The sequence below is a fragment of the Oncorhynchus gorbuscha genome, linkage group LG10 (genome assembly GCF_021184085.1).
Source record: "Oncorhynchus gorbuscha isolate QuinsamMale2020 ecotype Even-year linkage group LG10, OgorEven_v1.0, whole genome shotgun sequence".
NCBI classification, from domain to species: Eukaryota; Metazoa; Chordata; class Actinopteri; order Salmoniformes; family Salmonidae; genus Oncorhynchus; species Oncorhynchus gorbuscha.
In genome coordinates, this window is record NC_060182.1 from 96294146 (window position 1) to 96314599 (window position 20454).

Sequence of the window (20454 nt, forward strand, 5' to 3'; positions counted from 1 at the left end):
GTGGTTAGGGTAACAGGTTAGGGCCTGGGTTAGGGGAGAGGGTCTGGTTTAGGGGTTAGGGTAACAGGTTAGGGCCTGGGGTTAGGGGCGAGGGTCTGGTTTAGGGGTTAGGGTAACAGGTTAGGGTTTGGTTTTGGGGTGAGGGTCTGGTTTAGGGGTTAGGGTAACAGGTTAGGGTCTGGTTTAGGGGTGAGGGTCTGGTTTTGTGGTTAGGGTAACAGGTCAGGGTCTGGTTTTGGGGTGAGGGTCTGGTTTAGGGGTGAGGGTCTGGTTTTGTGGTTAGGGTAACAGGTTAGGGTCTGGTTTAGGGGTGAGGGTAACAGGTTAGGGTCTGGTTTAGGGGTGAGGGTAACAGGTTAGGGTCTGGTTTAGGGGTGAGGGTAACAGGTTAGGGTCTGGTTTAGGGGTGAGGGTAACAGGTTAGGGTCTGGTTTAGGGGTGAGGGTAACAGGTTAGGGTCTGGTTTAGGGGTGAGGGTAACAGGTTAGGGTCTGGTTTAGGGGTGAGGGTAACAGGTTAGGGTCTGGTTTAGGGATGAGGGTAACAGGTTAGCGTCTGGTTTAGGGGTGAGGGTAACAGGTTAGTGTCTGGTTTAGGGGTGAGGGTAACAGGTTAGGGTCTGGTTTAGGGGTGAGGGTCTGGTTTAGGGGTTAGGGTAACAGGTTAGGATCTGGTTTAGGTGTTAGGGTAACAGGTTAGGGTCTGGTTTAGGGGTGAGGGTAACAGGTTAGGGTCTGGTTTAGGGGTTAGGGTAAGAGGTTAGGGTCTGGTTTAGGGGTTAGGGTCTGGTTTTGTGGTTAGGTTAACAGGTTAGGGCCTGGGTTAGGGGTGAGGGTCTGGTTTAGGGGTTAGGGTAACAGGTTAGGGTCTGGTTTAGGGGTGAGGGTAACAGGTTAGGGTTTGGTTTTGGGGTGAGGGTAACAGGGTAGGGTCGGGTTTAGGGTGAGCGTAACAGGTCAGGGTCTGGTTTAGGGGTGAGGGTAACAGGTTAGGGTCTGGTTTAGGGATGAGGGTAACAGGTTAGCGTCTGGTTTAGGGGTGAGGGTAACAGGTTAGCGTCTGGTTTAGGGGTGAGGGTAACAGGTTAGGGTCTGGTTTAGGGGTGAGGGTAACAGGTTAGGGTCTGGTTTAGGGGTGAGGGTCTGGTTTAGGGGTTAGGGTAACAGGTTAGGATCTGGTTTAGGTGTTAGGGTAACAGGTTAGGGCCTGGGTTAGGGGTGAGGGTCTGGTTTAGGGGTTAGGGTAACAGGTTAGGGTCTGGTTTAGGGGTGAGGGTCTGGTTTAGGGGTTAGGGGTGGGGTTTAGGGTAAGGGTTATGGGCTGGTTTAGGGGTTAGGGGTGGGGTTTAGGGTAAGGGTTATGGGCTGGTTTAGGGGTTAGGGGTGGGGTTTAGGGTAAGGGTTATGGGCTGGGGTTTAGGATAAGGGTTATGGGCTGGTTTAGGGGTTAGGGTGGGGTTTAGGGTAAGGGTTATGGGCTGGTTTAGGGGTTAGGGGTGGGGTTTAGGGTAAGGGTTATGGGCTGGTTTAGGGGTTAGGGGTGGGGTTTAGGGTAAGTGTTATGGGCTGGTTTAGGGGTTAGGGGTTAGGAGGTGGGGTTTAGGGTAAGGGTTATGGGCTGGTTTAGGGGTTAGGAGGTGGGGTTTAGGGTAACAGGTTAAGGTCTGATTTAGGGGTTAGGGTAACAGGCTAGGGTCTGGTTTAAGGGTTAGGGTAACAGGTTAGGTTCTGGTTTAGGGGTGAGGGTCTGGTTTAGGGGTTAGCGTAACAGGTTAGGTTCTGGTTTAGGGGTGAGGGTCTGGTTTAGGGGTTAGGATAACAGGATAGGGTCTGGTTTTGTGGTTAGGGTAACAGGTCAGGGCCTGGGTTAGGGGGTGAGGGTCTGGTTTAGGGGTTAGGGTAACAGGTTAGGGCCTGGGTTAGGGGTGAGGGTCTGGTTTAGGGGTTAGGGTAACAGGTTAGGGTCTGGTTTAGGGGTGAGGGTAACAGGTTAGGGTCTGGTTTAGGGGTGAGGGTAACAGGTTAGGGTCTGGTTTAGGGTAACAGGTTAGGGCCTGGTTTAGGGGTGAGGGTAACAGGTTAGGGCCTGGTTTAGGGGTGAGGGTAACAGGTTAGGGTCTGGTTTAGGGGTGAGGGTAACAGGTTAGGGTCTGGTTTAGGGGTGAGGGTCTGGTTTAGGGGTGAGGGTAACAGGTTAGAGTAACAGGTTAGGGTCTGGTTTAGGGGTTTAGGTAGGGGTTTAGGGTAACAGGTTAGGGTCTAGTTTAGGGGTTAGGGTAACAGGTTAGGGTCTGGTTTAGGGGTGAGGGTCTGGTTTAGGGGTGAGGGTAACAGGTTAGGGTCTGGTTTAGGGGTGAGGGTAACAGGTTAGGATCTGGTTTAGGTGTTAGGGTAACCGGTTAGGATCTGGTTTAGGTGTTAGGGTAACCGGTTAGGATCTGGTTTAGGGGTTAGGTTAACAGGTTAGGGTCTGGTTTAGGTGTTAGGGTAACCGGTTAGGATCTGGTTTAGGGGTTAGGTTAGGGTCTAGTTTAGGGGTTAGGGTAACAGGTTAGGGTCTGGTTTAGGGGTGAGGTTAACAGGTTAGAGTAACAGGTTAGGGTCTGGTTTAGGGGTTTAGGTGTTTAGGGTAACAGGTTAGGGTCTAGTTTAGGGGTTAGGGTAACAGGTTAGGGTCTGGTTTAGGGGTGAGGGTCTGGTTTAGGGGTGAGGGTAACAGGTTAGGGTCTGGTTTAGGGGTGAGGGTAACAGGTTAGGGTCTGGTTTAGGGGTGAGGTTAACAGGTTAGAGTAACAGGTTAGGGTCTGGTTTAGGGGTTTAGGGGTTTAGGGTAACAGGTTAGGGTCTGGTTCAGGGGTTAGGGTAACAGGTTAGGGTCTGGTTCAGGGGTTAGGGTAACAGGTTAGGGTCTGGTTTAGGGGTTAGGTTAGGGTCTAGTTTAGGGGTTAGGGTAACAGGTTAGGGTCTGGTTTAGGGGTGAGGTTAACAGGTTAGAGTAACAGGTTAGGGTCTTACCGAGTCCTTGATAGCCATGAAGCAGTGGCAGATCCAGCGTCTCGTCGTTCCATCTCTACAGATGTAGGAGAACGCTCTCTCAAAGTTCCTGTCTGGAGCGCAGAACGATACTTTCTCTATTGTCTGGTCTAGGATCAGGTCCTACAGAGACATTATCATTACAACATTATCACATTACAACATCACCACTACAACACCACATCACCACATTACAACATCACCACCACATTACTACAACATCACCACATCCCAACAACATCACCACATCCCAACATCACCACATCCCAACATCATCACATTACAACATCATCCCATCACCACATTACAACATCATCCCATTACAACATCATCCCATTACAACATCATCCCATCACCACATTACAACATCACCCCATTACAACATCATCCCATTACAACATCATCCCATTACAACATCATCCCATTACAACATCATCCCATTACAACATCATCCCATTACAACATCATCCCATTACAACATCATCCCATTACAACATCACCACATTACAACATCATCACATTACAACATCATCCCATCACCACATTACAACATCATCCCATTACAACATCATCCCATTACAACATCATCCCATTACAACATCACCCCATTACAACATCACCCCATTGCAACAACGGTTCCGTTGTGTCTGGTTCCTAGTGAAGAAACGTCCGGTTTTACAGAGAGGACACACTACCCTGACTGTCATTACAACATGATCAAACACATCCTGTCCAGATGTCCTATCTACGTTCCTTTACATTGAAAGTACATGTGAGTGATGACACAAGTATCAGCAGGGTGTATGGACACAAGTATCAGCAGGGTGTATGGACACAAGTATCAGCAGGGTGTATGGACACAAGTATCAGCAGGGTGTATGGACACAAGTATCAGCAGGGTGTATGGACACAAGTATCAGCAGGGTGTATGGACACAAGTATCAGCAGGGTGTATGGACACAAGTATCAGCAGGGTGTATGGACACAAGTATCAGCAGGGTGTATGGACACAAGTATCAGCAGGGTGTATGGACACAATTAAGGATGTGTTAGTTACTTCCTAATGCTTCTGGCTTGACACAATAAGTCTCAGTGTAATATTGGTTTCATCCAGCAGGTGGCAGCAGATCCCACAGTTGAATAGGGAACGTGCCGTGCTCATGGTCCATCAATGACTTTTCTATAGCAGGTGTACTGGAGTATATAACCAGCTACAAAAAAAGAGGAACGTTTGGGTCGACCAAAACGTTACTAGTCCATAAGTTATTTTGTTTTTTTTAAAGTGAAACTTTTGCAAGTCAATGGGGGTGAAAGAATTTCCTCTTTTGAGAAAGCCAAACTTCCACAAAGCATTTCCTCTGGCTGAGGTTTAACACGTTGTGGCGGTCACGAATTTTAGTCTTTAACATAAACACATTTAGAATCTCCTGGCTTCCAGACCTTTGAATTAACATCAACACATTTAGAATCTCCTGGCTTCCTGACCTTTGAATTAACATCAACACATTTAGAATCTACTGGCTTCCAGAACTTTTAATTAACATAAACACATTTAGAATCTCCTGGCTTCCAGAACTTTTAATTAACATAAACACATTTGGAATCTGATGGCTTCCAGACCTTTGGAACATCTACATTTTTAACAAGTCTTAATAAATCCATGTAATATATCCTACACCTTCACAATAAATCCATGTAATATAGTCTACACCTTCACAATAAATCCATGTAATATAGTCTACACCTTCACAATAAATCCATGTAATATAGTCTACACCTTCACAATAAATCCATGTAATATATCCTACACCTTCACAATAAATCCATGTAATATAGTCTACACCATCACAATAAATCCATGTAATATAGTCTACACCATCACAATAAATCCATGTAATATAGTCTACACCATCACAATAAATCCATGTAATATATCCTACACCTTCACAATAAATCCATGTAATATAGTCTACACCTTCACAATAAATCCATGTAATATATCCTACACCATCACAATAAATCCATATAATATATCCTACACCTCACAATAAATCCATTATTTATTTTAGACAGGTCTTTATTTTTATTTTACCTTTATTTAACCAGGCAAGTCAGTTAAGAACAAATTCTTATTTTCAATGACGGCCTAGGAACAGTGGGTTAACTGCCGGTTCAGGGGCAGAACGACAGACTGGTACCTTGTCAGCTCCGGTTACTAATCCAACTAGTCCAACACACTAACCACTAGGCTACCCTGCCGCCCCGAATGTCTAAAGAAACATGATATGAAGAAAATGTAGAGTATTTCAGAAGAACAGAATAACATACTCTGAGTTGTCCTCATGTTAGGGTCCTGTCCTCATGTTAGGGTCCTGTCCTCATGTTAGGGTCCTGTCCTCATGTTAGGGTCCTGTCCTCATGTTAGGGTCCTGTCCTCATGTTAGGGTCCTGTCCTCATGTTAGGGTCCTGTCCTCATGTTAGGGTCCTGTCCTCATGTTAGGGTCCTGTCCTCATGTTAGGGTCCTGTCCTCATGTTAGGGTCCTGTCCTCATGTTAGGGTCCTGTCCTCATGTTAGGTCCTGTCCTCATGTTAGGTCCTGTCCTCATGTTAGGTCCTGTCCTCATGTTAGGTCCTGTCCTCATGTTAGGTCCTGTCCTCATGTTAGGTCCTGTCCTCATGTTAGGTCCTGTCCTCATGTTAGGTCCTGTCCTCATGTTAGGTCCTGTCCTCATGTTAGGTCCTGTCCTCATGTTAGGTCCTGTCCTCATGTTAGGTCCTGTCCTCATGTTAGGTCCTGTCCTCATGTTATGTTAGGGTCCTGTCCTCATGTTAGGTCCTGTTCATGTTAGGTCCTGTCCTTATGTTAGGGTCCTGTCCTTTATCCTGTCCTCATGTTAGGGTCCTCATGTTAGGGTCCTCATGTTAGGTCCTGTCCTCATGTTAGGTCCTGTCCTCATGTTAGGTCCTGTCCTCATGTTAGGTCCTGTCCTCATGTTAGGTCCTGTCCTCATGTTAGGTCCTGTCCTCATGTTAGGTCCTGATCTGGCTGTGTTAGGGTCCAAATGGCTGTCCTCATGTTAGGGTCCTGTCCTCATGTTAGGGTCCTGTCCTCATGTTAGGCTACCTGTCCTCATGTTAGGGTCCTAGTTCATTTAGTTGTCTGTTTGTTAGGTCCTGTCCTTATCCTGTTAGGCCTGTCCTCATGTTATCTGGCTGTCCTCATGTTAGGTCCTGTCCTCATGGCTGTCCTCATGTTAGGTCCTGTCACTAGTTCATTTAGTTGTCCTTATGTTAGGGCCTGATCTGGCTGTGCCATATGGCTGTGGGCTACACTAGTTCATTTAGCAGACAACATTTGCTTAGAATTCCGTGGCATTATTTTATATTATAGTATGATTTGAGGGAGTGTGCACATGGGGCTATTCTGTGTTGATTGGTTCGGTACTCCTATATGCTTCATTTAGAGTTATTAATTCATGTAACTTTAGTTGTTCTATAGACATTGGGCTATATGTTTGGATTTTTAATACATTCTACGGCTCAACGATGAGACTAATTATGATTTGAAAAAAGTCGCGTGAAACGCATGAGCTCTGCTTTGTTTTTTTTGCGCAGGCTGTACACACTTCATCAGTCTCTCACTCATAATTTGACAAGCACTTGATAATGCCGCAAATTTCCATTGGGCTATATGTTTGCATTCTGCGGCTCAACGATGAGACTAATTATGATTTGAAAAAAGTCGCGTGAAAGTGAGCTCTGCTTTGTTTTTTTTGCGCAGGCTGTATTTCACTTGATAATGCCGCAAATTTCCCGGCGGCATCCCCTTTGTGTGGCTGTAATGCACCCTAAAAAAATCCATGCCTTTTCCTGGGCCAGTGGTCACTGTACCCTTCTACCTGAGTGCTGCCTGCTCCGAAGCACCTCTCGTCTCACTCGGCTCTCAATCACGTAATCTGATCATTCTCACAGGCTACAAGTGAAGACAAACACATCAGGGACGCAACTGTGCCCATCCTCATCCAATTCCGAGGTGCATATTGAAGCTATTGGAAGAACTGTCCACATTTACTTTTCGTCAGCCAACTGGATGAGTAGGCCTAACGAACAGCAAAAACACTAGCCTATGGCAATCTACTATCCCCCATAGTACATAACTTGACCCATTCTATTCTGTGCGAGAAATACATATTCCAAACATTAGTCTGGGACAGTTGTGGGATGCGATAGATCTCAAATTAATACAACCACTAGAATACAAAAATAAATTAATAAAACCACTAGCTGACGCAACGGTTCAGAACGTTTAGGTTAAAATGCTGATAAACTAGTTGACTGTTTCTTCACATTATGAACGCAGAAATGCGCACAAGGAAGTAGGGTATAAGTGCATATGTTCCAATAGCAGGAAAACACTCCATTCTCAAAAGTGACCACAAATGCAATTATGCATTTAATGCTTTTATTATAAAAAGGTGCATTTTTATGGTGAAAATTATCTTCCCCAAACTTGAACACGCTAACATTCGGAAAGTATTCAGACCCCTTGACCTTTTCCAACGTTACAGCCTTATTGTAAAATGAAATTTAAAAAAATCCTCAATCTACACACAATAACCCATAATAAAGGTTTATAGATTTATAGATGTATTCAAAATAAAACAGAATTATTCAGACCCTTTGATTTGAGGCTCTAAAGTGAGCTATGAGACTAGGAGGTGCATCCTGTTTTCATTGATTATCCTTGATGTTTCTACAACTTGACTGGAGTCCACCTGTGGTAAATTCAATTGATTGGACATGATTTGGAAAGGCACACACCTGTCTATAAGGTCACCGGGCTATAAACCCAGGTGACAGTGCATGTCAGAGCAAAAACAAAGCCATGAGGTCGAAGGAATTGTCCGTAGAGCTCCGAGACAGGGTTGCGTAGAGGCACAGATCTGGGGTAAGGTACCAAAAAATGTCTGCAGCATCGAAGGTCCCCAAGAAAACAGTGGCCTCAATCATTCTTAAGTGGAAGAAGTTTGGAACCACAAAGACTCTTCTTATAGCTGGCTGACCGGAGTTGGCTGCCCGGCCAAACTGAGTAATCGGGAGAGAAGGGCCTTGGTCAGGGAGGTGACCAAGAACCCCCATGGTCACTCTGACAGAGCTCCAAAGTTCCTCTGTGGAGATGGGAGAACATTTCAGAAAGACAAACATCTCTGCAGCACTCCACCAATCAGGACTTTATGGTAGAGTGGCCAAACGGAAGCCACTCCTGTAACGTCGTTTGTCTGTTGTATGAAGAGAGTCAGACCGAAATGCAGCGTGTAGGTTACTCATGACTTTAATGAAGATAATAGCGGTACATGAAATAACTGTAAATGAAAACAACAAACGAAACGTGAAACCTATTACAGCCTATCTGGTGACTACAACACTAAGACAGGAACAAACACCCACAAAATACAACGCGAACTCAGGCTACCTAAATACGGTTCCCAATCAGAGACAACGATAAGCAGCTGACTCCAATTGAGAATCGCCTCAGGCAGCCAAGCCTAACTAGACACACCCCTAATCATACACAATCCCAATTACTACAAACCCCAATACGAAAACACAACATATAAACCCATGTCACACCCTGGCTTACCCAAACATATACCAAAAACACAAAATATAATGACCAGGGCGTGACAACTCCTCAGTAAAAGGCACATGACAGCCCACTTGGAGTTTGCCAAAAGGCACCTAAAGGACTCTCAGACCATGAGAAACAAGATTCTCTGGTCTGATGAAACCAATATTAAACTCTTTGGCCTGAATGCAAAGTGGCACGTCTGGAGGAAACCTGTCATAATCCCTACTGTGAAGCAAGGTGGTGGCAGTATCATGCTGTGGGGATATTTTTCAACAGCAGGGACTGAGAGACTAGTCAGGATCGAGGGAAAGATGAACAGAACAAAGTACAGAGAGATCCTTGATGAAGTCCTGAGAGCTCTGGAGCAGGTTCTCAGACTGGGTTGAAGGTTCACCTTCCAACAGGACAACGACCCTAAGCACACAGCCAAGACAACGCAGCAGTGGCTTCGGAACAAGTCTCGGAATGTCCTTGAGTGACCTAGCCAGAGCCTGGACTTGAACCCGACCGAACATCTCTGGAGAAACCTGAAAATAGCTGTGCAGCGACACTCCCCATCCAACCTGACAGAACTTGAGAGGGTCTGCAGAGAAGAATGGGAGAAACTCCCAAATACAGGTGTGACAAGTTTGTAGCATCATACCCAAGAAGACTGGAGTCTGTAATCGCTGCCAAAGGTCCTTCAACAAAGTACTGAGTAAAGGGTCTGAATACTTATGTAAATCAGTTTTTATTATTATAAATTCACGAACGAAATAGTTTTTGCTTTGTCATTATGGGGTACTGTGTGTAGATTGATGAGGAAAAATACAATTAGTCAATTTGATAATAAGGCTGTAACTTAACAACATTTGGAAAAAGTCAAGGGGTCTGAAAACTTTCCGACCCCCGTTGTGAAGCAGATGAATGTGCTTAATTTTAAGACGTTATTTGGCCACTTCAGTTGTGATACAAAACATATAGGCCAGGCGACATGAGATGTGCAACTATGATTAGAAAAAGTTGCAAAAAAAGGTATACATTGCTTCTTGCCTTACTAATATTATATAATAAGAATAATATTACTAATATTGTCACCCATCAGACTATTCTTGACTTAATCTTGTATTTACATACACTAAATTATTTATGTGTGAATTTTTTGGGGGATTTAGAATGGACCATTATCATGCGCCTGTCTCGAAACAGGGGCAGCGGGACAGGGGCAGCGGGAAAAATACATGTCATCTTTGCACTTAAATAGAGACTGGAGGACGCTTTTCCCGCGGTTCATTTTCATGGCAGCCAGGTAGGCTATACTCCCATTGTAAAGAGAAGCAATGTGCTTAATATTAGGAAAGTTGAGAAATAAATAAAGTAGGCCTATAGAAAGCTGATGGGATCCTCCTCTTTTTATTAGAGGCCATCACTCTGTTTTCTCTCGCAATTGCATGGCCTACAGATTAGATTTTCAATCAAACACTATGTCTGTGCCACGTGGGTGTGTGACCTAGCTGTTCAGACCGCATAGCAGGAGATCCCTTACCTTAGTTTTGTCATCTACTACACGGAGACCGTCTGCTGAGACCCATAGCACCGCTCTCACTGCCTTCTTCCCTGCCTGCAGACAAAAAGACACACAGAGATGACAGCCACAGAGAGATGACAGAAACAGACATGAGAAAGAGACAGAAACAGATGAGAAAGAGACAGAAACAGAGATGAGAAAGAGACAGAAACAGAGATGAGAAAGAGACAGAAACAGAGATGAGAAAGAGACAGAAACAGAGATGAGAAAGAGACAGAAACAGAGATGAGAAAGAGACAGAAACAGAGATGAGAAAGAGACAGAAACAGAGATGAGAAAGAGACAGAAACAGATGAGAAAGAGACAGAAACAGATGAGAAAGAGACAAACCGATGAGAAAGAGACAAACAGATGAGAAAGAGACAAACCGATGAGAAAGAGACAAACCGATGAGAAAGAAATCGGGAGAGTTACAGAGATGAGAGACACCCATATGTCACGCACACAAACACAAATCCCAACCTGGAAACAGAGGAAAAACAACTGAAAGTCAAACATTGTAAAGGAAGGTTAGGAGAGAGTCATGAGTAGGTGTTGTGTTGTGAGTACCCAGACTGGAATGAGGAAGAGAGAGGAAGTCATGAGTAGGTTTTGTGAGTACCCAGACTGGAATGAGGAAGTCATGAGTAGGTGTTGTGAGTACCCAGACTGGAATGAGGAAGAGAGAGGAAGTCATGAGTAGGTTTTGTGAGTACCCAGACTGGAATGAGGAAGTCATGAGTAGGTTTTGTGAGTACCCAGACTGGAATGAGGAAGAGAGAGGAAGTCATGAGTAGGTTTTGTGAGTACCCAGACTGGAATGAGGAAGTCATGAGTAGGTTTTGTGAGTACCCAGACTGGAATGAGGAAGTCATGAGTAGGTGTTGTGAGTACCCAGACTGGAATGAGGAAGTCATGAGTAGGTGTTGTGAGTACCCAGACTGGAATGAGGAAGAAAGTTGACTACAACAAAGCAACTGAAACAGAGGCCAACCAGTTCCTGAAGTTAAATAACACACCGAGACGGTACACACAGGACAGGCCAACTTATTCACACAGGTCTCGTCTTGATCCTTCTCTGATGGAAGAAGAGCTGGTGAGACACACACACACACACACACACTCTCATCTCCAGGTAGTTTGTTGGTGAGGTCCCAGACAGTTCCTGGTGGCCTGGCCCAGTAGTACAGTCAGCCATAATCAGAGAGTGAGGGGGTTATATTAAGGGCAAGGAAAGAGACAGGCACTTGGCCTTCACACACAAAAGCACAACTTACTTTAGTAAAGAAGCCCTTGAAGAATTTCCTGTCCTGTTGTGGGATTGGTACAGGAGAAGGTGGGTGGGGGGGGGGGACAAGGACGCACAATGTTACCGATGACCGATGGCTACATTTAGAATGTCCAGGTGAGGGTATAGGTGTGTGTGTGTGTAGGTGGAAGACAGGTGTGTATGCCTTTGTTTATGGGGGGAAGGAGGGGTTGGAGGAGTGAAGCTTGATTAGGAATGAGTGAGTGAAGTGATAGATGGAGGAATAGAGGGATCCAGTTTGAGGGGAGTAAGGTGAATCCTATTGGTAGGTGAATCATATTGGAAGGTGAATCATATTGGTAGGTGAATCATCTGGGATTCATATTGGCGTTGGGTTTACCACAGTCACTGGCCTCATTAATAAGTGCCTCGAGTCATACCCACAGTGACCGTACATATCCCAACCAGAAGCCATGGATTACAGGCAACATCTACACTGAGCTAAAGGCTAGAGCTGCTGCTTTCAAGGAGCGGGACAATAAGTCTGACACTTATAAGAAATCCCACTGCAACCTGATGCTCGTCAGATGTGGCAGGGCTTGAAAACTATCATGGATTACAAAGGGGAACCCAGTCGCGAGCTGAACAGTGACGCGAGCCTACCAGACGAACTAAATGCCTTCTATACTCGCTTCGAGGCAAGCAACACTGAACCATGCATGAGAGCACCAGCTGTTCCCGGATGACTGTGTGATCACGCTCTCCATAACCGATGTGGGTAAGACCTTTAACAGGTTAATATTCACAAAACAGATTACCAGGACCCACGCGTACTCAGAGCATGTGCTGACAGCTGGCAAGCGTCTTCACGGTCATGTTTCAACCTCTCCCTGTCCGAGTCTGTAATACCAACAAACAGACCACCATAGTCCCCGTGCCCAAGAACACCAAGGTAACCTGTCTAAGTGACTATGGCCCCGTAGCACTCACCTCTGTAGCCATGAAGTGCTTTGAAATGCTGGTCATGGATCATATAAAGATAGATTAGATTAGTATTGCATTAATCCCCTCTGGAGGGGAAATGTGACTGCAACAATCAATATCAGTAAATAGACCATAAAAAAAACATGTACACACAGTTTTTTTGTATATACATTGATGTGTCTAAGTGTTTGTGTTAAAAAGCCTCATGGTAAGAAGGATCGGCGCAAATGTTCTGTTTTGGCCCTGAGTAAAATAAATCTGTCATCGCACTGTGATGCTCCAGGTACTGTGGAGGAGGTGACTAGTGGTGGTTATCTCACTGACTAGTGGTGGTTATATCACTGAGACTAGTGGTGGTTATATCACTGTGACTAGTGGTGGTTATATCACTGTGACTAGTGGTGGTTATATCACTGTGACTAGTGGTGGTTATATCACTGTGACTAGTGGTGGTTATATCACTGTGACTAGTGGTGGTTATATCACTGTGACTAGTGGTGGTTATATCACTGTGACTAGTGGGGGTTATATCACTGTGACTAGTGGTGGTTATATCACTGTGACTAGTGGTGGTTATATCACTGTGGCTAGTGGTGGTTATATCACTGTGACTAGCGGGGGTTATATCACTGTGACTAGCGGTGGTTATATCACTGTGACTACATTTACATTACATTTAAGTCATTTAGCAGACGCTCTTATCCAGAGCGACTTACAAATTGGTGCATTCACCTTATGACATCCAGTGGGACAGTCACTTAACAATAGTGCATCTAAAACTTAGGGGGGGAGGGGGGTGAGAGGGATTACTTATCCTATCCTAGGTATTCCTTAAAGAGGTGGGGTTTCAGGTGTCTCCGGAAGGTGGTGATTGACTCCGCTGTCCTGGCGTCGTGAGGGAGTTTGTTCCACCATTGGGGGGCCAGGGCAGCGAACAGTTTTGACTGGGCTGAGCGGGAGCTGTACTTCCTCAGTGGTAGGGAGGCGAGCAGGCCAGAGGTGGAGGAACGCAGTGCCCTTGTTTGGGTGTAGGGCCTGATCAGAGCCTGGAGGTACTGAGGTGCCGTTCCCCTCACAGCTCCGTAGGCAAGCACCATGGTCTTGTAGCGGATGCGAGTGGTGGTTATATCACTGTGATGCTCCAGGTACTGTGACTAGTGGTGGTTATATCACTGTGACTAGTGGTGGTTATATCACTGTGACTAGTGGTGGTTATATCACTGTGACTAGTGGTGGTTATATCACTGTGACTAGCGGTGGTTATATCACTGTGACTAGCGGTGGTTATATCACTGTGACTAGTGGTGGTTATATCACTGACTAGTGGTGGTTATATCACTGACTAGTGGTGGTTATATCACTGACTAGTGGTGGTTATATCACTGTGACTAGTGGTGGTTATATCACTGTGACTAGTGGTGGTTATATCACTGTGATGCTCCAGGTACTGTGACTAGTGGTGGTTATATCACTGTGACTAGTGGTGGTTATATCACTGTGACTAGTGGTGGTTATATCACTGTGACTAGTGGTGGTTATATCACTGTGACTAGTGGTGGTTATATCACTGTGACTAGTGGTGGTTATATCACTGTGACTAGTGGTGGTTATATCACTGTGACTAGTGGTGGTTATATCACTGACTAGTGGTGGTTATATCACTGACTAGTGGTGGTTATATCACTGTGATGCTCCAGGTACTGTGACTAGTGGTGGTTATATCACTGTGACTAGTGGTGGTTATATCACTGTGACTAGTGGTGGTTATATCACTGTGACTAGCGGTGGTTATATCACTGTGACTAGCGGTGGTTATATCACTGTGACTAGCGGTGGTTATATCACTGTGACTAGTGGTGGTTATATCACTGTGACTAGTGGTGGTTATATCACTGTGACTAGTGGTGGTTATATCACTGTGACTAGTGGTGGTTATATCACTGTGACTAGTGGTGGTTATATCACTGTGACTAGTGGTGGTTATATCACTGTGACTAGTGGTGGTTATATCACTGTGACTAGTGGTGGTTATATCACTGTGACTAGTGGTGGTTATATCACTGTGACTAGTGGTGGTTATATCACTGTGACTAGTGGTGGTTATATCACTGTGACTAGTGGTGGTTATATCACTGTGACTAGTGGTGGTTATATCACTGTGACTAGTGGTGGTTATATCACTGTGATGCTAGTGTGACTAGTGGTGGTTATATCACTGTGACTAGTGGTGGTTATATCACTGTGACTAGTGGTGGTTATATCACTGTGGCTAGTGGTGGTTATATCACTGTGGCTAGTGGTGGTTATATCACTGTGACTAGTGGTGGTTATATCACTGTGACTACTGGTGGTTATATCACTGTGACTACTGGTGGTTATATCACTGTGACTAGTGGTGGTTATATCACTGTGACTAGTGGTGGTTATATCACTGTGGCTAGTGGTGGTGGTACTGTGACTAGTGGTGGTTATATCGCTGTGACTAGTGGTGGTTATATCACTGTGACTAGTGGTGGTTATATCACTGTGACTAGTGGTGGTTATATCACTGTGATGCTCCAGGCACTGTGACTAGTGGTGGTTATATCACTGTGACTACTGGTGGTTATATCACTGTAACTAGTGGTGGTGGTTATATCTCTGTGACTAGTGGTGGTTATATCACTGTGACTAGTGGTGGTTATATCACTGTGACTAGTGGTGGTTATATCACTGTGGCTAGTGGTGGTTATATCACTGTGGCTAGTGGTGGTTATATCACTGTGACTAGTGGTGGTTATATCACTGTGACTAGTGGTGGTTATATCACTGTGACTAGTGGTGGTTATATCACTGTGACTAGTGGTGGTTATATCACTGTTACTAGTGGTGGTTATATCACTGTGGCTAGTGGTGGTTATATCACTGTGACTAGTATCACTGTGACTAGTGGTGGTTATATCACTGTGACTAGTGTGACTAGTGGTGGTTATATCGCTGTGACTAGTGGTGGTTATATCACTGTGACTAGTGGTGGTTATATCACTGTGACTAGTGGTGGTTATATCACTGTGACTAGTGGTGGTTATATCACTGTGACTAGTGGTGGTTATATCACTGTGACTAGTGGTGGTTATATCACTGTGACTAGTGGTGGTTATATCACTGTGACTAGTGGTGGTTATATCACTGTGACTAGTGGTGGTTATATCACTGTGACTAGTGGTGGTTATATCACTGTGACTAGTGGTGGTTATATCACTGTGACTAGTGGTGGTTATATCACTGTGACTAGTGGTGGTTATATCACTGTGATAGTGGTGGTTATATCACTGTGACTAGTGGTGTGACTAGTGGTGGTTATATCACTGTGACTAGTGGTGGTTATATCACTGTGACTAGTGGTGGTTATATCACTGTGACTGACTAGTGGTGGTTATATCACTGTGACTAGTGGTGGTTATATCACTGTGACTAGTGGTGGTTATATCACTGTGACTAGTGGTGGTTATATCACTGTGACTAGTGGTGGTTATATCACTGTGACTAGTATCACTGTGACTAGTGGTGGTTATATCACTGTGACTAGTGGTGGTTATATCACTGTGACTAGTGGTGGTTATATCACTGTGGCTAGTGGTGGTTATATCACTGTGACTAGTGGTGGTTATATCACTGTGACTAGACTGGGTGGTTATATCACTGTGACTAGTGGTGGTTATATCACTGTGACTAGTGGTGGTTATATCACTGTGACTAGTGGTGGTTATATCACTGTGACTAGTGGTGGTTATATCACTGTGACTAGTATCACTGTGACTAGTGGTGGTTATATCACTGTGACTAGTGGTGGTTATATCACTGTGACTAGTGGTGGTTATCACTGTGGCTAGTGGTGGTTATATCACTGTGACTAGTGGTGGTTATATCACTGTGACTAGTGGTGGTTATATCACTGTGACTAGTGGTGGTTATATCACTGTGACTACTGGTGGTTATATCACTGTGACTAGTGGTGGTTATATCACTGTGACTAGTGGTGGTTATATCACTGTGACTAGTGGTGGTTATATCACTGTGACTAGTGGTGGTTATATCACTGTGACTAGTGGTGGTTTATATCACTGTGACTAGTGGTGGTTATATCACTGTGACTAGTGGTGGTTATATCACTGTGACTAGTGGTGGTTATATCACTGTGACTAGTGGTGGTTATATCACTGTGATGCTCCAGGTACTGTGACTAGTGGTGGTTATATCACTGTGACTAGTGGTGGTTATATCACTGTGACTAGTATCACTGTGACTAGTGGTGGTTATATCACTGTGACTAGTGGTGGTTATATCACTGTGACTAGTGGTGGTTATATCACTGTGACTAGTGGTGGTTATATCACTGTGACTAGTGGTGGTTATATCACTGTGACTAGTGGTGGTTATATCACTGTGACTAGTGGTGGTTATATCACTGTGACTAGTGGTGGTTATATCACTGTGACTAGTGATGGTTATATCACTGTGACTAGTGGTGGTTATATCACTGTGATGTGGTGGTATATCTGTGACTAGTGGTGGTTATATCACTGTGACTAGTGGTGGTTATATCACTGTGATATCACTGTGATCACTGTGACTAGTGGTGGTTATATCACTGTGACTAGTGGTGGTTATATCACTGTGACTAGTGGTGTGTTATATCACTGTGACTAGTGGTGGTTATATCACTGTGACTAGTGGTGGTTATATCACTGTGACTAGTGGTGGTTATATCACTGTGACTAGTGGTGGTTATATCACTGTGACTAGTGGTGATTATATCACTGTGACTAGTGGTGGTTATATCACTGTGATGCTCCAGGTACTGTGACTAGTGGTGGTTATATCACTGTGACTAGTATCACTGTGACTAGTGGTGGTTATATCACTGTGACTAGTGGTGGTTATATCACTGTGGCTAGTGGTGGTTATATCACTGTGGCTAGTGGTGGTTATATCACTGTGACTAGTGGTGGTTATATCACTGTGACTAGTGGTGGTTATATCACTGTGACTAGTGGTGGTTATATCACTGTGACTAGTGGTGGTTATATATCACTGTGATGCTCCAGGTACTGTGGAGGGGCTGGCTAGTGTTTGCCACCATAATTCTAATCTCTTTGAGGACCAATTTATCCAGCACGGGCTCTAGTTCGTCCTGCTTGGTGCCGATGGTAGATCCAGCGTTCTTGATCATTTTGTTTAGCCTGTTTGCAGCCTCCATCGTGATGTTACACCCCCCCAGCAGATTGCAATGTAAAACAGGACTAAGCCACAACACTACTTAAAAAAACAAGGAGCGTTTCTTAGCCGACTGTCGCCGGATCGGAGCTACCTTAAGAAGAATAGCCTTCTTAAAAACCACGTGGTGTTCTCTGTCCCTAACAGGTTAAGAAGAATAGCCTTTGCTGAGCCTTCTTAAAAACCACGGTGGTGTTCTCTGTCCATCGCAACTGGACCCTGGACTTCCTGACGGGCGGCCCCCAGGTGGTGAATGTAGGCAACACCACATCCGCCATGCTGAACCTTAACATGGGCGCCCCTCAGGGGTACGTGCTTAGTCCCCTCCTGTACTCCCTGTTCACCAACGACTGATTGGCCATGCACGACTCCAACGCCATCATTACATGTTGTTGGAGATAAGCCTGATCGCCGACAACGATGAGACAGTCTATAGGGAGGAGGTCAGAGACCTGGCAGTGTGGTGCCAGGAGAACCTCCGCATCAACGTCAGCAGGTTAAAAGGAGATTATCGTGGACTGCAGGAAACAGAGGGCAGGGCACGCCACCATTCACATCGACAGGGCTGTAGTGGAGCGGGTCGAGAGCATCCCGGAGTCGCCTCTTCACTGTTGAGGTTGAGACTGGTGTTTTGCGGGTACTATTTAATGAAGCTGCCAGTTGAGGACTTGTGAGGCGTCTGTTTCTCAAACTAGACAATAAAGTACTTGTCCTCTTGCTCAGTTGTGCACCGGAGCCTCCCACTCCTCTCTCTATTCTGGTTAGAGCCAGTTTGCGCTGTTCTGCGAAAGGAGTAGTACAAAGTGTTGTACGAGATCTTCAGTTTCCTGGCAATTACTCACACGGAATAGTCTTCACTTCTCAGAACAAGGGTTCGCAGTCTGCCTCCCAAATGAGGCAGGGCTGCGCTCCTAGTCAGAGTTACCCTCCCAAATGAGGCAGGGCTGCGCTCCTAGACAGAGTTACCCTCCCAAATGAAGCAGGGCAGCTCCCCTAGACAGAGTCACCCTCCCAAATGAAGCAGGGCAGCTCCCCTAGACAGAGTCACCCTCCCAAAAAGAGGCAGGGCTGCTCTCCTAGACAGAGTCACCCTCCCAAATGAAGCAGGGCTGCTCCCCTAGACAGAGTCACCCTCCCAAATGAAGCAGGGCTGCTCCCCTAGACAGAGTCACCCTCCCAAATGAAGCAGGGCAGCTCTCCTAGACAGAGTCACCCTCCCAAATGAAGCAGGGCTGCTCCCCTAGACAGAGTCACCCTCCCAAATGAAGCAGGGCTGCTCCCCTAGACAGAGTCACCCTCCCAAAAGAGGCAGGGCAGCTCTCCTAGACAGAGTCACCCTCCCAAAAGAGGCAGGGCTGCTCCCCTAGACAGAGTCACCCTCCCAAAAAGAGGCAGGGCTGCTCCCCTAGACAGAGTCACCCTCCCAAAAGAGGCAGGGCAGCTCTCCTAGACAGAGTCACCCTTTCTGTTCCAACTCTCCCAAATGAGGCAGGGCAGCTCTCCTAGACAGAGTCACCCTTTCTGTCCCAACACTCCTGGTCCCTTTAATTCCTCTGGAAACTACAGAGAGAGATGGAAGTAGCGAGGCTACACGTGTGTCTGTCTGGGTGACAGGTCTTCCCCGTGCCTGTCCCCCATGGCTGTCCCCCCTGGGCTCAGTGAGCTACACATCTGTCTGGGTGACAGGTCTTCCCCGTGCCTGTCCCCCATGGCTGTCCCCCTGGGCTCAGTGAGCTACACATCTGTCTGGGTGACAGGTCTTCCCGTGCCTGTCCCCCATGGCTGTCCCCCTGGGCTCAGTGAGCTACACATCTGTCTGGGTGACAGGTCTTCCCCGTGCCTGTCCCCCATGGCTGTCCCCCCTGGGCTCAGTGAGCTACACATCTGTCTGGGTGACAGGTCTTCCCCGTGCTTGTCCCCCATGGCTGTCCCCCCTGGGCTCAGTGAGCTACCCATCTGTCTGGGTGACAGGTCTTCCCCGTGCCTGTCCCCCGTGCCTGTCCCCCCTGGGCTCAGTGAGCTACACATCTGTCTGGGTGACAGGTCTTCCCCGTGCCTGTCCCCCATGGCTGTCCCCCCTGGGCTCAGTGAGCTACACATCTGTCTGGGTGACAGGTCTTCCCCGTGCCTGTACCCCATGGCTGTCCCCCCTGGGCTCAGTGAGCTACACATCTGTCTGGGTGACAGGTCTTCCCCGTGCCTGTCCCCCTGGCTGTCCCCCTGGGCTCAGTGAGCTACACATCTGTCTGGGTGACAGGTCCCCCTGGGCTCCCACATCTGTCTGGGTGACCTTCCCCGTCCCCCATGGCTGTCCCCCCTGGGCTCAGTGAGCTACACATCTGTCTGGGTGACAGGTCTTCCCCGTGCCTGTCCCCCATGGCTGTCCCCCCTGGGCTCAGTGAGCTACACATCTGTCTGGGTGACAGGTCTTCCCCGTGACTGTCCCCCCTGGGCTCAGTGAGCTACACATCTGTCTGGGTGACAGGTCTTCCCCGTGACTGTCCCCCATGGCTGTCCCCCCTGGGCTCAGTGAGTTAAGCTGGGTTCAACAGATGGCCAGAGGGGATAGTACATCCATTAGTACCTCAGACCTGTAGAACCAGACTACAGTACACTGGGTGGAGTAGCAGTACCTCAGACCTATAGAACCAGACTACAGTACACTGGGTGGAGTAGCAGTACCTCAGACCTATAGAACCAGACTACAGTACACTGGGTGGAGTAGCAGTACCTCAGACCTATAGAACCAGACTACA

The 20454-nt window shown here is 46.3% G+C and overlaps 1 protein-coding gene across 2 annotated transcripts in view; it reads right to left on the minus strand.

The window, feature by feature from the left end:
- Positions 1–20454, minus strand: part of numb (NUMB endocytic adaptor protein) — a 36245-nt gene that overhangs the window by 14815 nt on the left and 976 nt on the right. Inside the window, exons 2-4 of one of the 2 annotated variants that reach the window (XM_046367564.1) lie at positions 11487–11519; positions 10189–10263; positions 3015–3155 (exon numbers count right to left, since the gene is read on the minus strand). In XM_046367564.1, the coding sequence (XP_046223520.1) occupies positions 3015–3155; positions 10189–10263; positions 11487–11519 (249 nt within the window). The remainder of the gene's footprint in view (positions 1–3014; positions 3156–10188; positions 10264–11486; positions 11520–20454) is intronic. The other variant, XM_046367565.1, reaches the window with a different exon arrangement.